The 14,838-nt window shown below is 48.8% G+C and overlaps 1 protein-coding gene and 1 long non-coding RNA gene across 3 annotated transcripts; one reads left to right on the top strand and one right to left on the bottom strand.

Moving 5' to 3' along the window:
* Window positions 1-1,412: 1,412 nt before the first annotated feature.
* LOC146757827 (uncharacterized) lies at window positions 1,413-13,581 on the bottom strand. Its single transcript, XR_014935950.1, has 4 exons — window positions 13,563-13,581; window positions 2,138-2,241; window positions 1,982-2,063; window positions 1,413-1,770 (listed from the first exon to the last, which is right to left on the bottom strand). It is a non-coding gene; the product is annotated as an uncharacterized LOC146757827 (long non-coding RNA).
* On the top strand, window positions 8,019-14,561 carry GHRH (growth hormone releasing hormone). 2 transcript variants are annotated; one of them, XM_015881444.3, is made up of 7 exons: window positions 8,019-8,176; window positions 10,381-10,480; window positions 11,294-11,422; window positions 12,009-12,113; window positions 12,661-12,798; window positions 13,123-13,219; window positions 13,608-14,561. In XM_015881444.3, the coding sequence occupies exons 2-6, from the start codon at window positions 10,401-10,403 to the stop codon at window positions 13,184-13,186; spliced, it is 516 nt and encodes a 171-aa protein (XP_015736930.2). In that variant the 5' UTR covers window positions 8,019-8,176; window positions 10,381-10,400; the 3' UTR covers window positions 13,187-13,219; window positions 13,608-14,561. The 2 variants fall into 2 exon arrangements, with proteins under 2 accessions (XP_015736930.2, XP_085376406.1); XM_085520280.1 differs by lacking the exon at window positions 8,019-8,176 and adding an exon at window positions 8,623-8,706.
* Window positions 14,562-14,838: the final 277 nt, after the last annotated feature.

Here is a 14,838-nt window from a genome sequence, read left to right as displayed (position 1 = left end):
GCGCAGCTTGAAACCATTCCCTCTAGTTCTATCATGTCTACACAAGAGAAGAGGCCAACCCCCAGCTCACTACAACCTCCCCTCAGGAAGTTATAGAGAGCTAGAAGGTCTCCCCTGAGCCTCCTCTTCTCCAGGCTGAGCAATCCCAGCTCCCTCAGCCGCTCCTCATACGGCCTGTGCTCCAGACCCCTCACCAGCTTCGTAGCCCTCCTGTGAACGGTTCCAGGGCCTCAATGTCTTTCTTGCAGTGAGGGGCCCAAAACTGAACACAGTTCTTAAGGTGCAGCCGAAGAACTCAAGCAAGAGGGAAGTTTGCTGGGCAGTTGGTACTACGCTGCATTCTTGGTCGTGGAAATCCCAGGGTCTGGATCTTGCAAAAGAAAGCATATGAAAATGTCATCGCTCAGCAGCAATTGTCCACACCTGGAGTCAGCTGGAGAGATAACAAAAGAAGAATTGATACAGAAGTCTCATGGCACCTGTCAGGACTGTAAAGTTAGAGGACCCAACCTTTGGGCATGCTTGGAGAACAGATGTCCGTATGTTGGCTGTGGTGAGTCCCATTTGGTTTCTCTCCTTTGCAACCAGCTCCTTTGCTGCACCCAACCCGACAATCCTCTCTTCCATCTCCAGCAGCACTGCTTATTGTCACGCAGGCAGGCAGGCAGGCAGGCAGGCAGCAGGAGGCAGTGCCTCGTGGCTCGCTGTACACAGTCCACCGTGCAGGCTGGTGGAAGGTGCCAGGGTGCCCATTGAAGATGGCCACCAGACACTCTTGACATCCAGCCTCTCCTCTCTGGGCTCTGGCTCAGCTACGTGCCCTTGCAGCACCCTGGCACTAAACACGTGGCGCTGCCCATCATGAACCATTGGAGCTGAAGCAGCGCAGCGCGGCTCGGGGTCCTCCCATTTTACAGCTCAGCTCTGGGCCCGAGGCACGTTCGCCTGCAGCCCGCCCGCTGCCCTCTCCTCCAGCCCCACTCCCAGCCCTGCTCTTCTCACCATCCCACCCACACTTGAACTCCTCCTTGTGGGTAGAGGAGAAGCTGAAGCGCAGGACATGGCTGCCCACATGCAGCCGGGCTTCCCAGTGCAAACAGCAACAGACAGTGCACCAGAACCCTGAAAAGCCAACAGGGAAGAAAGACAAGCTCAAGGCGCAGGGACACCTTTCTTCCTCCCACACTGCTTTTGTTTCTCTCAGCCCTTGGAAAACAAGGGATGCTCACAGTCCGTCACTAGCATTACCAGTTGGGCTGAAAGGCCACCAGTTGGGAACACCAACACGGAAATGTGGGACAAGCAGCTCCATTTGCAGGGAGGGACGTGAAGCCAACCACATCATGGCCCTGCGATTACTAGCCCGAGCCAGGCACTGTATTGAGCAGCTACTGAAAGAGGCAGCACCACTATTCAAATGTTTGTTTCGCTTTTATTTGCAACAAAGAGATGCTAAATGCATCCAAGATACATTTCAATATGAAATCAAATAGGCGGGATACTGGTAATGACTAAAACTTGCTCAGTTCCTCTCCGCAGTCCAGGAAAGGGAAAGCACGGCCAGGCCTGAAAACCGGAGCACGCAGCGTGTGTCCTTTGGTGCACCTCTGAGGACGCAATGCAGGCGATTCTGCTGTCCTTTGTGCCTTCCTGCTCAAGCCCTTATCGTTTCTTTTTGCTTTCCTTCTTGGCTTTCTTGCTCAGCTGAGCAGCACTTGCCTTGGGTTGCTTCACCGTCTCCCAGGTCTTAGACTCAAAACCCTCCGAGTCCTGCAAGAATCAATTGGGAAACAGTCAGGGAGCTTTCTAACAACTGAAAGGGAAGAGAAGCAAGAGAGGATGGGTGGGTGTCAAATAAGGGAAAAGCTCAGCAGGCAAGAATAAACCTATCCCTGAGCTCCAGCACACACGCGTGACCACTGCCTTATTAATTCTAACAGCAATGTTATTCTAGCCATTAAAGTCACCCACGTTCACGTACCTGGTTGTGGACGTGTTCACGGCCTTGCTGCTGCTGCGCTCTACAACGCCAGCCACGGAAATAAAGAGTGCAGAAAGCTGATCTGTTGAAGACAGAGGAGTGAGCTGTGCTTAACCGACACTGCTTCAGAGCACGCTTACAGTAAGGCACACCTACCTTACAATGGCCACGCAGGAAGCTCCAGACACAGCTCCAGACTGTTTCCATGAAGCATTTCCCAATTGCATTTCACAGCCACTCACGCTCTGCTCCTCGACAATCTGCAACAGAAAAGTCACAAGATGCAAATCCCATCCCTCGGAGATGTCACAGACCTCCTCACTCATGGAGCAGCACTCATGGCTTTGGGTGAGAAAGCAGACGTGTGCTTACCGAGTGAGCGCTGTTTGCTGCCAGCTGCTGGTAGGAACCCACCTAACTCTAAGTACGAACACTAACCTACGCCTAACTCTAAAACGGGAACAAAAACCTACACCTAACAATAAAACATGAACAATAACCTACTCCTAATTAAAAAACATGAACAAGAACCTAATCCTAACACCTAAACTAACTAACTAAATCTAACAATAAAAACAACAATAAAAACAACAACAAAAACAACAAGAAAAACAACAATAAAAACAGGGTTAGATGGAACCGGGGGCCCGCAAGGTCTCAAAGGAGGAGCTGATGTTAAATGAAGCCACCCGGCTAATGCCGGGGGCGGGGGCCGCGCAGACGGTACGGAGCCCAGCGCCTGGACCAGCGATGCTGCAGCTGAGGTGGTACTGCTGCAGGGCCTGGCACGGTGGTGTGGTGCCAGGCCAGCTGGGCATCGGGCGGATCCACCTCCATGGGCTCATCCTCAGGTGGATCCACCTCCATGGGCTCATCTGGAGGTGGATCCACCTCCATGGGCTCATCTGGAGGTGGATCCACCTCCATGGGCTCCACGGAGGTGGTCACGCGCCTGGTCCAGGCGCGATGGCAATGGGCTCCCTTGCCTGTCTGCTGCCCGATGGTGCTGGCAATGGGCCCCCTCCTCCTCCTCTTCGACCCCGCGGTCCCCGGAACCATCTTCCCATCTAAAGGGTGGGTTTCCTCCAGCCTCGCTCTCTTAGGCCCGTACATGGCTGTTACCGGCCGTAGATCTAAGAGGCGAGTGCGTTGCGTTGGGCAACGGTGACCAACGGTGACCAAGGTAACGGCTGTGGCCAGGGTTCTAACATGGCGGCCGCACTGCTGGCACTGCTGGCACTGGCGTTCCACATGGCATGAGGAGGGGGCTGGAGGACAGGGCACGGCACGGGAGCCAGAAGGCACTGCCTGTGCCCAGCGGGCAGCCCTTCTCTCCGGTGTATCATTTGTAATAAGGGAATTTCCTGCACTCTTACTGGGCACTTGAATCCCATGGGTATTATCTGAATAAACGTTTAATGTTTTGAGCATTTGGATTTCATGCCCTGAATCTTTTTATTTTCTTTGTGTTAAATGTGTTAAATTCTGCATTCCTCTGTTTCATGGACGTGGTTGTGACTTACCAACATTTAACTGAGCATTCCTTGTGTCATAAAGTCTTTATATAAACAATTCCCAGTCCTTGCTGTACCTATTTGAAGGAGAAGTTAGCAGCTTTCACACAGATCTGATCCATCCCTTCACCATCAGCTGCCCACAGACCATCTAACCTGACAGCAGTGCCAGGCTCTGTGCAAGCGATGCAGGCTTTGAACTGCAAGCAGGTGGTGCCATCAGCTCACTCTGCCTTCACTCCTTTCACCTGCACACACTGAGGCGCGCATTTGCACTGATTTTGAGATGATAACAAAGGACAGCTATTTGAAGGTGTGGGCTGCTTGAATTACTTTCCAAAGCCTTTGAGATCTGAGTGGGTTTCAAAGCTAACATTGATTCAACGAGCAGAAATGGCTATTGTGTCAGCACACAGTTCCAAGCAGACAGAGCTCAGATCTGAAGTCTTTCTCTGAATTCAAATCACCCTCAGCTTTTTTTACCTAACTTTCTTTTATGGTTTGCATTGCAGTATTCCCTACAAGTCTCAGCAGCAAGACCTATTTGTTACCACACACTGCACACGTACCATAACCTTGGGCACTGATAGCTTTTCATCCTCAGATTGAATGTTATTATTCATGCAAGAAAAAATGAGTCTAACTACTTCTGTTTTATATATATATATTTTACCAGTTCCTACTGGAATCAAGACTTTCCTCACTCCCGTTCTAAACTATTGTACTTTTCTGATGCCAATAACACATCTTATTTAAACGAGGCATCAGCAGCTGAGGGACCTCATTGCGCCTGGGCACCACAGACCAGGGACAGGGGTAGAATTAAGACCAGCTCTCCTTGGTTCTTGATTTTGGCTGTACTGTGCTATGTAACCTTCCAGACAAGGCTCCTTTCCAAACTGAAATGAAAGTGGAAGACCAAAGGTGCAGTCATTGCTGGCATCTGAGCTGTGTTTGCCAGTGCGGAAGAGGAAGGAGCTGGTACTTAGAGCTGGAAATTCAGGAGCAAGTAACTTTGAGCTGGCTGTAACACACTGACACCTGGCTGAAAGTCTGGGCACTTCACTTGGGCAGTGCTGAAATGCTCCTGCTGCTCTACAAGGAGATAAACAGAGCCAGACAGGTACTGGTCTATAAATGGTTTGCACCCACAGAGCACATCAGACCTTCTGACAGATACGTATCCTGCAGGCTGATGCCATTTGTTCCATTGTAGTCTCGGTGATACGATAATGTTTGAAGATTAAGTAGGCTTTTCAAGCAGGCTTTTAACTCTCCGAGACAGTCATTTCTGATAGCACATCCTTGTACATTTTGAATTAGGGATTTATTTTCTCTATTTTTCATCTGATCCTTTGCTTCAGGCTCATTCTCACAGTCTAAACTATGAGCTCATCCAGAAGGACCTTTTTCAGGAGATAAGTTTGATAATTGTTTGTATTCAGGCTCCTACCAACTCAAATTCCTCAAGGGAAGATTCTCCCTAGGAAATCTATTAGTGTTCATAGGGTTGGCTTTGGAGGCTCTGCAGATCACATCTCAGCATCTTCTCCTTCCAAGATGGAGAAGCCTTACTAATGTTGGGTTTTCTTCCTTAGAAGTAATAGTAAGTTTGATAGAACCTGGTCTTTTTCATCTCATTTTTGTTTGCTTTCTTGCCACAGGAATTATTGCATTTTTGCAAAGAACCTTGTAACAAAAAGTACTGTGTGTGCATGAATAATAGACAATGTATTAAATGACTGATTGTCAACTAAATTGTAGTGCTGTAGGTCTACCATGTGAGATTTGAACTAAAACATATACCATGCTACCTGTAATGTTGCAAAGTTAGACTGAAAATATAACTCAACCTTCTCAGTCCATTGCATCTAATGTAACATTAGGGCACTTGTGGTAAGCTGGTCACCATCACACCTCTCAGGTGAAGGAAAACCATAAGAAACAGTTGTGTGTGGCTCTAAGAGGAATGTTAACAGGCACTGCCTGTGACGTTTTGAAGTGCAGGAGCACTTCTGACAGCTAAGAACTGGGGATGATTTTCCTTCTTGCTATTTGATGGGTTACTTCTTACAGTCATTATATTCAGCCTCCCAGTGTGAGTAGGACCACTTCACCTGCTGCTCAGCTCATCCGGAGCTGCGTGCTGTGCACCTGGAATGGACAGGGGTGATTTTTTAAAGCACATTATGGAGACTGGAGGAGGTAAAGCTAAGAGGAAATCAATACCTGGGAAATTGCTGCAGCATCCTCACACCGTGTCCTTCATAAGCAAAGAATCAGCAGTGAAATATAACTACCTGTCCTGTGCTTCACCCAGGTAGGGCACATCTACACACATATGACTCCAAAATCCGGCAAAAGATACCTGTGGTGGCCTGTACTTGGCCATAGAGTACACATAGACCCACTGTGGGTCCTGGGAAGGCAACGAGGCTTTGAATAAAACCAAGACAGGAAACCTTGGGGACAGAACAGCTTCTCTGTTTATGCTGTTTGGGAACTCCTAAGCTGTTTCTACCCAATGGAGCCTGGAGGGCTTGTAGACATTTCTGCTGCCTCCCACAGTTGACCTGGTCACGAAGAGCTTTAAGTTGTGAGGCCTTTTTGGGTCCTGCTGTGCAGGACTGGAGCCCAGACAAGGCAGAACAGGGAAACCCACACCAACACGGAGATTTTTACATTGCCTTTTTTGACAGCAGCTCCCTTAAGATATAAATGCAGATTGCAGCTTTCATAATCCACGCTGGGCGGCAGGCAGCTATAAATGAGTCAATTATCGACTGATTCCCTTTGATCCGAGAGATATTGCCCTGTATCTTACAGCAGCTCTGTGTAAGGCAGCGGGCCAGGCAGATAGAGAATTAGCTCAGAAACAAGCTATAGGAGAATATCTTGGAACAGCATCAGCACTCGACTGGTTTAACAGCGTGGTCTGATTCATCTGTGCAGCCAGTGTAGCACCAGGACAGTGGAAGACAAATAAGCGATGCTGAAAAATCGGTGCACCTGGACTCACACATGAGAGAACGTGAACAGATTGTTTCAAATATACAGACAAAAATCCTTTTCCAGCGTCAGACACAGTGCACAGCAGTGTGCATCAGGACAGCACCTTTGGAAACCTCTGCTCTGTGCTATCAAGGAATGCCTTTCTCCAGTGTCCAGAGTAAGGATGATGCATATCTGTCTGCCTGGTCTTACAGCAGACCCTCTCCCTATGGGCAGGCTGATGCCACTTCTCACAGCTGTGAGGGAAGCATCAATCCTCACTTCTCTTCTTGGAGCTGCTTTGTTTTTGAATTACATTGCAAGTCCTCTGGTCAGCTTTGCTCCTTTCAACCCTTCTTGATCTCACAGGGAAGCTGCCTGGCACTGATTCACTCCAAAGGCAATGTGAGCCCTCAGTGCGTGTCGAGAATGGAGGTGATGGTCTAGGTACAGAGTGACTTGTTTAATCCTTTGTAGATTTGGCATGCTGAGCTCACTCACACCTCTCTGCCTACTGGGTTACTGCTTTCCAAGACCTTCCAGTCATTGCTCTTCTAAGCAGGAAGCCACAGTGGCAATGCTGATTGCTTTGCAAGAAGCAAAGGGGCAGTGAAGCTGGACCAACGCTGACCACTTGGATCTCCTGCACACACATTGCCCCGCACTTGGCCTCTGTCAGCAGCAGCTGCACTGAGTGCAAGGTGATCATGTCCTGCAGCAGGCAGAGATGAGTCACTCACTGCTGACACTTCCACCCAGCATCATGGCGTGCGAGACCCATGATGGGAAGGTCTGAGTCTCAATCAATTCTAAGAATTGTAAAATCAGCACTGAACACAGGCAGAGCTCATGCTTTTTATCTCCTCTGAATGGTCCCAGCCTTCCCGATGTCCCAGCTATGTGTTCATTTTAATGGGGGGGGTTTCACTCCTTGCTCCAGCAATGACAGCAGCTGCCAGCATGCAGCATCCAGGGAAGACATCAGCCTTTTGGAGGACACACAAGCAGAGCAGGGCTCCCCAGCCACCGTCAGCCTGATGTGAAGCTGCTGTGTTTGTGAGGGAGTGGAGCATGAACTGCCCCGCTGGTGCTAGTAGATGTGAGCGACAAAGGAGAAGGAGGAAAACACTGATAATCAAAGAGAAAGAAAGCAGCAAAGAGATAAACCCCACTGAGCAGGCAGTGTGAGGAAGTATTAATGGTTAACTCTCTTTTATTGTCGGGTAGGAGGAAGAAATGTAATTGCAAAGGGAAAGATAAGTTTACTTTGCAAAGCAAATTTGTTATTCAGTCAGCCAGATTGCCGTTGTTGTTATTTGCTTTTCCCTCACTGAATAATAAAAAGAAAACACGCAAACAACCCTAAACCACAGCCATACCCCCACCCCACAACCTCCCTGCGCACACAAAAAGGAGGATGCTAAACACAGCCTTTGATACTCAGGAGCATAATTGATGCTGTGACGCGCAGAAGCCCACAGGACTCCCATGGAGCGCAGGTATAAGAGGAGGAGCGCACCTCCCCGGCAGGCAGAGGACAGCTGGGGGCAGCTCTGTGTGCTCCCTGCTCTGTGGGGTCCCGGGGTCTGTGCAGGGGACGGCTTTGCTGTGCTCACAGGTGGAGGAGAAGTTGTGTCAGGGGAACACCTGAGTGGGAGCTGATCCAGGAAGGGCTCGTTGTGAGAGAACGGTAAGTCCGGGCGTCTGCATGTGGGCTCAGCAAGATAATTCCTATTTGGAAATTGGAGACTATTTAACTACACCGAAATGCAATCTCAGCTTAGTAATTAGCTTTGCTGGATATAATACCTTCTGTATCGTATGGGATTCTTATGTATGAAGTTAGAGAAGGAAACAGTATCTGAACTATCGGCTAAATGCAAAGCAGTACAGCAATAATACAGTGGAGCCTTGTAAAACTGCCAGGCAGTTACTAAATGAAGCAGAGATTTCTTCTTTTGCTGTACCCGGGCAAATTCCTGCTGAGAAATGAATGCCATCCTACTCACCAATCAGCAAAGTCGTGTTTGTGCCAAAACAAAGTGTAAGCAGGAATGTTGCAGTAACACAGAGCCAGCTGTGAGGCAGCGAGACGCTTCAGATGAAGTATGAATGTGTTAGAGAAGCAGAAATCCTGGTATAAAAGTCTGAACTTTACAACCTGCAGGTGCAGTAAAAGCTCCATTTCATCTCTGTAGCTGAATTTTTCAGGCTGATCAGGTAAGATTTTGGGGGGTATAGTTATCAATCTCTCCCAACATCATTCTCGTTAACGCTGTTAATGCTGCACAGGGTGGGATGGAGCTACTATGCTTTATCTGTTGGAACGGTGCTAAAAGCTCTTCATGTTAAAGGGGAATTTATGAATCATTTTTATCCACACGCTGCCAGAACAGAAAAGAAAGGCAAAATTCCCACCTCGGCTGAATGTGAAGGTGTCACAGCTTTGCAGAGCTGTCATCTGCCCGTGTGCAGGGTGAGGCTGAAATCATCTCTTCTGAAAGAGCAGCCATCTGTGGGATGGGGAGAGGGGCTTTTGCTTTAGGCTCCTTCCCAGGGGAGACAGACGTCCCGCAAAAAGCTGAAGGGATGGATCTGTATACATCTCCTGGTTGGCTCTTTCTTTAGATGCTGGTGCCGTGATCTCCTGGTATCCTCTAACACATATAGTCAGTAATTCTTATTTGGAATTTGTCTTTGAGATATTTAGGGCAGAGAGGCACGAGAGGGGCATGCTTTGCCAAGCCCAAATGAAAGATAGAAAACTAATGGAAAACTGGACCAGGAGTGCTGGAAATGCCTCTTAGGCACTTGTTTTTTGCTGCTTCTGGGCATTCCTTGGCTCTCTGAGTGGTGACAGCCCTCCTTACAGTGGGTTGGAGGATGGGTGCTCTCCTGCACATGGCTCTGCTCAAATCAGGGCTGTTAGCACTGCTGGAACAGGGACCAGAATGAGAAAGGGTTGCACAAAGGAAACCCAATTCACAGTGCACCGCTGTGCCTGCTGGCTGCCACTCAGCACAATGCCCCTCGTCCCGCTACAACTCCATGCTCTCAGCAGTGTGCTCACTTGCACACACACCAGTACTTAGAGCAACTTCTCCATGCTGTTCAGTTTGCATCCAGGGGAGCGTGGGCAGCTGTGCCTGTGCACTAAAGCAGTGCTCACTGCTGACATTTCCCATCAGAGCTGCCTCCTGCCACCACCATCCATCAAATCCACTGCTTGGAAGGTTTACTGGGGTAATGAGAAGGCCCATCGGATCCTTTCCATGTGGAAACTGCCCCTTGTTGCAATCCAATATTGTTAAAGAGTTGGAAGTTTTTTCTTCCCCCCCTAAAAAATGAACTTTTCTCTTTTGTGCAGATCAAACATCTTTCTGCCCTTTTCTTGTGTGAAATAACACGTCTGAACAAGGAAACAGCGTTTTAAAGATCTCCATCCACATTCTGCTTTCTTAAAGAATCCTTTTTTGAGCTAAAGATCAATTGCTTTCCATCAAAACTGAGGGATAATGTTAACAGAAATATTCTCCCACCGTCTCTTGCTTCCAGTAACAAAAGCACCGTGTTCACCTGCTGCTGCTGGTGTGCAACCTCAGGCAGTTCTTTGCTTTGAGTCATCCATGGGGGATGCTGGACACACTGTCAGCCTCAGGATGCAGAACACTGCAGTGTTTGTCTCCAGCACATGCTGATAGTGTCGTCCATCCCACCTTCCCCTAAGTCATGAGAGCCACGCGGGTGTCTCTTAGTGATGGAGAGGGGGATCCTCTGTGCACAGCTGGGCAGGAGAAGTCTTGTGGAGCAAGATGGAGGTTGTGCAGTGATGTGGGCTGGTGGGGAGGCTGCCCTGGGCAACTCGTGCCACTGACTCACTGCTCCACATTTCAGGTGACTCCAAAGGGTGGAAGATGCTGGATAAGGCCACCCTGTTCCTGTTCCTGCATTTAGTCTCAAGCTCCATCTCCTCTCCTCTCTACCCAGCTCTCAGGTAAGATGTTGAATGTTTCACTCATGCTGTAACTCTCTGCCTCACCTCTGACCTTGCGCAAGATAAGCATGTGTCAAATGAAGCTTGTCAGACCTTCTGAAAGCCATTGGCAAACACATGTCTTTACTCTGGCTTAATTCTGGGGCAATGCTGCTAGTTTATGTGTGGTTTCCCAGGAAGGCAGACACTCAATGTGGAATATCTCAGCCCAGCAATCGGTTTTGGCATTGAACGCTGTGTCCTATGAAGGGAAATCTAGCTGCCTCCAGAGCAGCCAGCAGCACCAGCTCCATCACCAACAGAAACCTGTGCCTGAAAGCTCCCTGCACTGAAATCAGAACTATGAATTCAGTATGGGAACTCAACAGCTGCTAATCAATATTTCAAGTATTGCCTTGTCGACTCTTAGATATTAACATTACTTCCTACCATTACAAGCTGATGGATGTACAGAACTGGCCATAGGGCTCTGTAAAGTAGATTTACAAATCTGCTTTAAAAATGCTTTGGAAAATGCTTTAGACTTGTGCAAAAGCCATGGTACGGCAATGTCACCATTGCTAGAGTTGTGCTTGACATCGCTGGAAGCTCAGAGAGGGGAAAATGTATTTGGGGAAGCTTTACCAACTGCCTTTTTGCTTCAGGGCAGTTTGTGACTGGGGAGAGTGGTGGACAAAACTGGTGTTAATGATGGGGTAGGGTAAGAAAAGGGCGAGAGAAAGAAAAAGCAGAACATGGAGCAATGTTCATGAAGACCAATCCCTAACTGGCATTTGAGCTCATTTCACAGCATGCCTTGCTTTATTCTTGAAGGTACAGCCCAGGGCCTGTTACTGGCAAGGCTGTGAACTTCCAGCTCCTGGACCACAGTGTGCTGCAGAGCCACAGCCCCTCAGTGGAACAGGACGAGGAGGGTTTATTAAGAGACCCCACTGAGAAAAGGTTTGTACCTCACCCCTCAGCCCTGCTGCGGCACTTCTGCAGGGAGCACAGTCTCTCAACAAGCTCTGGAAAACCACAGTATGGCTGTTAGAGCCTCTCCTTTCCACTCCTGCTAGGAGACAAGGGATGGTCAGTTGTCTTAAAACCAGTGGATTCATCCTTGTAGCACTGAAGACCACACGTATGGTTTGTGCTTCCCTAACCTATGGGTTTTCTGTAGCCTGTGTCCAGGCACAGGCTGGAACTGCCCCAGGCTCACCCTGTGTCTGGGACAGGGGTGCCCACTCCCAGCTCAGCCCTCTCCCAGTCTGGTTCTTCCCCTTCACACTTCCTTGACGTCACCTTTGCTTTGCTGGCACTTCTTAGTTCTTTCAGTACAAGTTAAAGATTTGTTTGGCTTTGCTGGATGCCACCCTGTCAGGGCCAGGCTGTTCCACATCTCCAACACCAACACAGTTCAATATGCAATACGTTCACCTGTCACTGATCCCAGCAGTTAGTTACATCTGGTGCATTAACACACATAAAGCACCCACTTGCTACTGACCACGGGCTCACTGAGCACACCTGTTCCTGTCTCCCCCAGGATGCAGCGCCACGCTGATGCCATATTTACCGACAACTACCGCAAATTCCTGGGGCAGATTTCAGCCCGCAAGTTCTTACAGACCATTATTGGCAAGAGACTCAGGTAAGGCACAGGGATCTGCTGTCGTTGGGGCAGTGCACTGCTGATTACATCTCATCCATGTAGCAGAAATAGCTGCCTTCCACTGCAACAGAAGCAATCTCTCCTGCTGCTCCACAGCCAAGAGGACATTCTGCATCCCCACTTCTAACATCTCTCTAATCACAACGATTATCACGAATCCTAATTAATCCTTCCCTCTAAACCTGTGTCACATTGGCTGAGAGCTCTACCACACCAGCAGCAACAAGCAGCAGCTTCACAGATTAACAGCTGCAACCATCTTTCACACCTGTTTTTTATGCTTTTATTCCAGGCCTGTTTGAACACAGAGAACTGCCTCTCTACCAGCACTCGGGTAGCTTTGCTTAGGTAGATAAGCCCAGTCAGATGCAAGAAGCTCTGGGCAAATGCAGCTGTGCTCTCAGGGGGCACAGAACAGCCCCAGGCCCAGCAGGTTCCCTGCTATGCTGCTCACTCCAAGCCATCATCTGAGCAAAGGACTGAAGCAGCTCTCACACAGATTCTGTTTCTCATCTTCATGTAACAGAAACAGTGAGAGCAGCCCAGGAGAAGGGATGCACAAGCTCCTGACGAGGCGCCAGTCGGACAGCATCCTGATGGACAGCCGCTACCACCAGCAGATGGTACTGAGGGACTTCTTGGGAGCCATGCTGCAGCATCAAAGGTAGGTGGGAGCCATCCCGTTATCTGCTTGCTGCAGGAATGAGACAAGGCCCTTTTTGCTGTCTAGCAAACATGAAGCAGAAGTGAAGCTACTGGACTAGGTGCTATCTTTCACATACACCCAGGGAAAGAATCAAGCTCCTACCTGTAAGCACAGCCCACTCCTGGGCAGTTGTGGTGCAGGTAAGGCACAGTTCTATCCAGCCTGCAGCACCTCCCTGTGCTGCCTCCTCACATCCAGAGTTCAGCCAAATAGCAGCAGGGAAAAGAAAAACCACCTTCATCCCAGTTCAGACATCGTTCATCCTGCTCTGTTCTTTCACAGGCCTCAGGATGTGAACAGCAGTCGGTTAGAGGGGTTTCCCAGCACCCTGGCTGTGTTCATGTAAATATTTTTCCCTTTTCCGTCTCCCCGTGCTCTGGTGAGTACCATCCCCTGTGCAGTTCTGTAAGCACAGCATGTAACACGGGGCTTTATGAGCAGGACAGAGCATTCATTGCATTGAATGGGAAATGAAGCCTCGCAGTGTTCTGTACTCCCCAGTCCTAAAATCAGTCACTTGAAGCTGGAAATATGCTCTAAACCTTGACAGCCCCAGGGCACTGAGTGCCCCCACACAGGCTATTGCTGCTATCACCTTCACTCACACAAATGTGTTTATGCAGCAATTCCAACCTTCCTCCTCTGCCTCAGAAATTAAACCTGTCTAACCATAGTCAGCATAATACGAAGCAGTGTGAAGAGACCTGTGTGCATGTGCTCACCAATAGCTTTTTGTTAATTCTCCTTTCCTCCTTCTTCTTGTCCAGAACGATTCAGAGCTCACGGATCTAAGTGCATAGAAGCCATCCACAGCAATGAAGACACTCCTGGAGGTGACCAGCTGGAGGCTGATGCGTACACTCAAACCTGCTAAAAGGAATGTGGTTCTGATGCACTACTTCATCTACTTCAGTCTTTACTGTATAAACCCCCTGTATAAATCTTTACTGTATATACCCCCCTCTAAGCACTGGTTTGAGTAGTGAATCAGATTAAAAACCCACCAAACCTCTGTGGTTTAACCTCAGGCTTCTAAAACAACATCACGCTTGTGATCCTGGAGACATTCGTTACTAATTGAGGTTTTTGGATCATAAAATGTAGCAAAATCTCTGCCAAATCATCACTCTGTTTGAGGGGCCCAATGAATGTATATGAGGCCACCATTAAAGCACCTTTGGGCGGTTCAGTGAACTGATTACAGCCTCCTTTAAACAGATGCTGATGGCACAACCACCCGCAGCTCAGCACAGGGTGAGGTCAGACATGAACCCACACGTTCACCACCCATCACCGACACTGCTGGGGGCTGTTACCTCCTTCATAGAGCCCTGGCAGCAAAACTGAACATTCAAAGCTCGTTATAAGCAGTTACTGATCAGCCTCAAGGTGTTTAAACTGAAGCTACAGCTTTGCTCTGCAGGAGTTAAAAGAAATCCCTGTGCATCTGATTGGGCTGACGCTGTGTTTTAATTCAATGTGCCGTGCTGCGGCTTTGAGCTCCACCATGGCTACAGGGTTACAGCAGTAAATGTTTGCACTATCACAAGTTATTAGGACAGAAATCTCTCACACAGTGACTTTCTTCCCTGTCACCCGAACTCTTCTACTGTTTGTGTAATATTTATGTCTTCTGAAATGTAAATAACGCCAGGATGGGGTCTGCGCTCCCATCGTTAGCAGGGAATAAAAGCTGTTCTAAATAAACCTGTTCAACAGCAGGTCAAGGCGGCTCTTTGTCTGTTGAGACACCAACCTATTGATTCTGGGCACACAGTGGAAGATAGCACTCAAGGAGAGCTGGCAGGAGCACAGAATACAGCTCAGAGCTGTGCTTGCAAAGGCATCAGGGCCAGTGCCAGCCACTAAGGACCAGGCTGGAAACACACCTGCACACAAACACTGGGGACTCTTAAAGCATCCTCCTTGCACCCAAACAATCCCTTACCTGCAGTACATTCCAGCTCCTTTTCCCCCAAGCAATCCCATTCTTGTATA

Source organism: Coturnix japonica, chromosome 19, assembly GCF_054131305.1.
Source record: "Coturnix japonica strain WE chromosome 19, WE-NBRP24, whole genome shotgun sequence".
Taxonomy (NCBI): Eukaryota; Metazoa; Chordata; class Aves; order Galliformes; family Phasianidae; genus Coturnix; species Coturnix japonica.
This window is presented reverse-complemented; position numbering and strand designations above follow the sequence as displayed.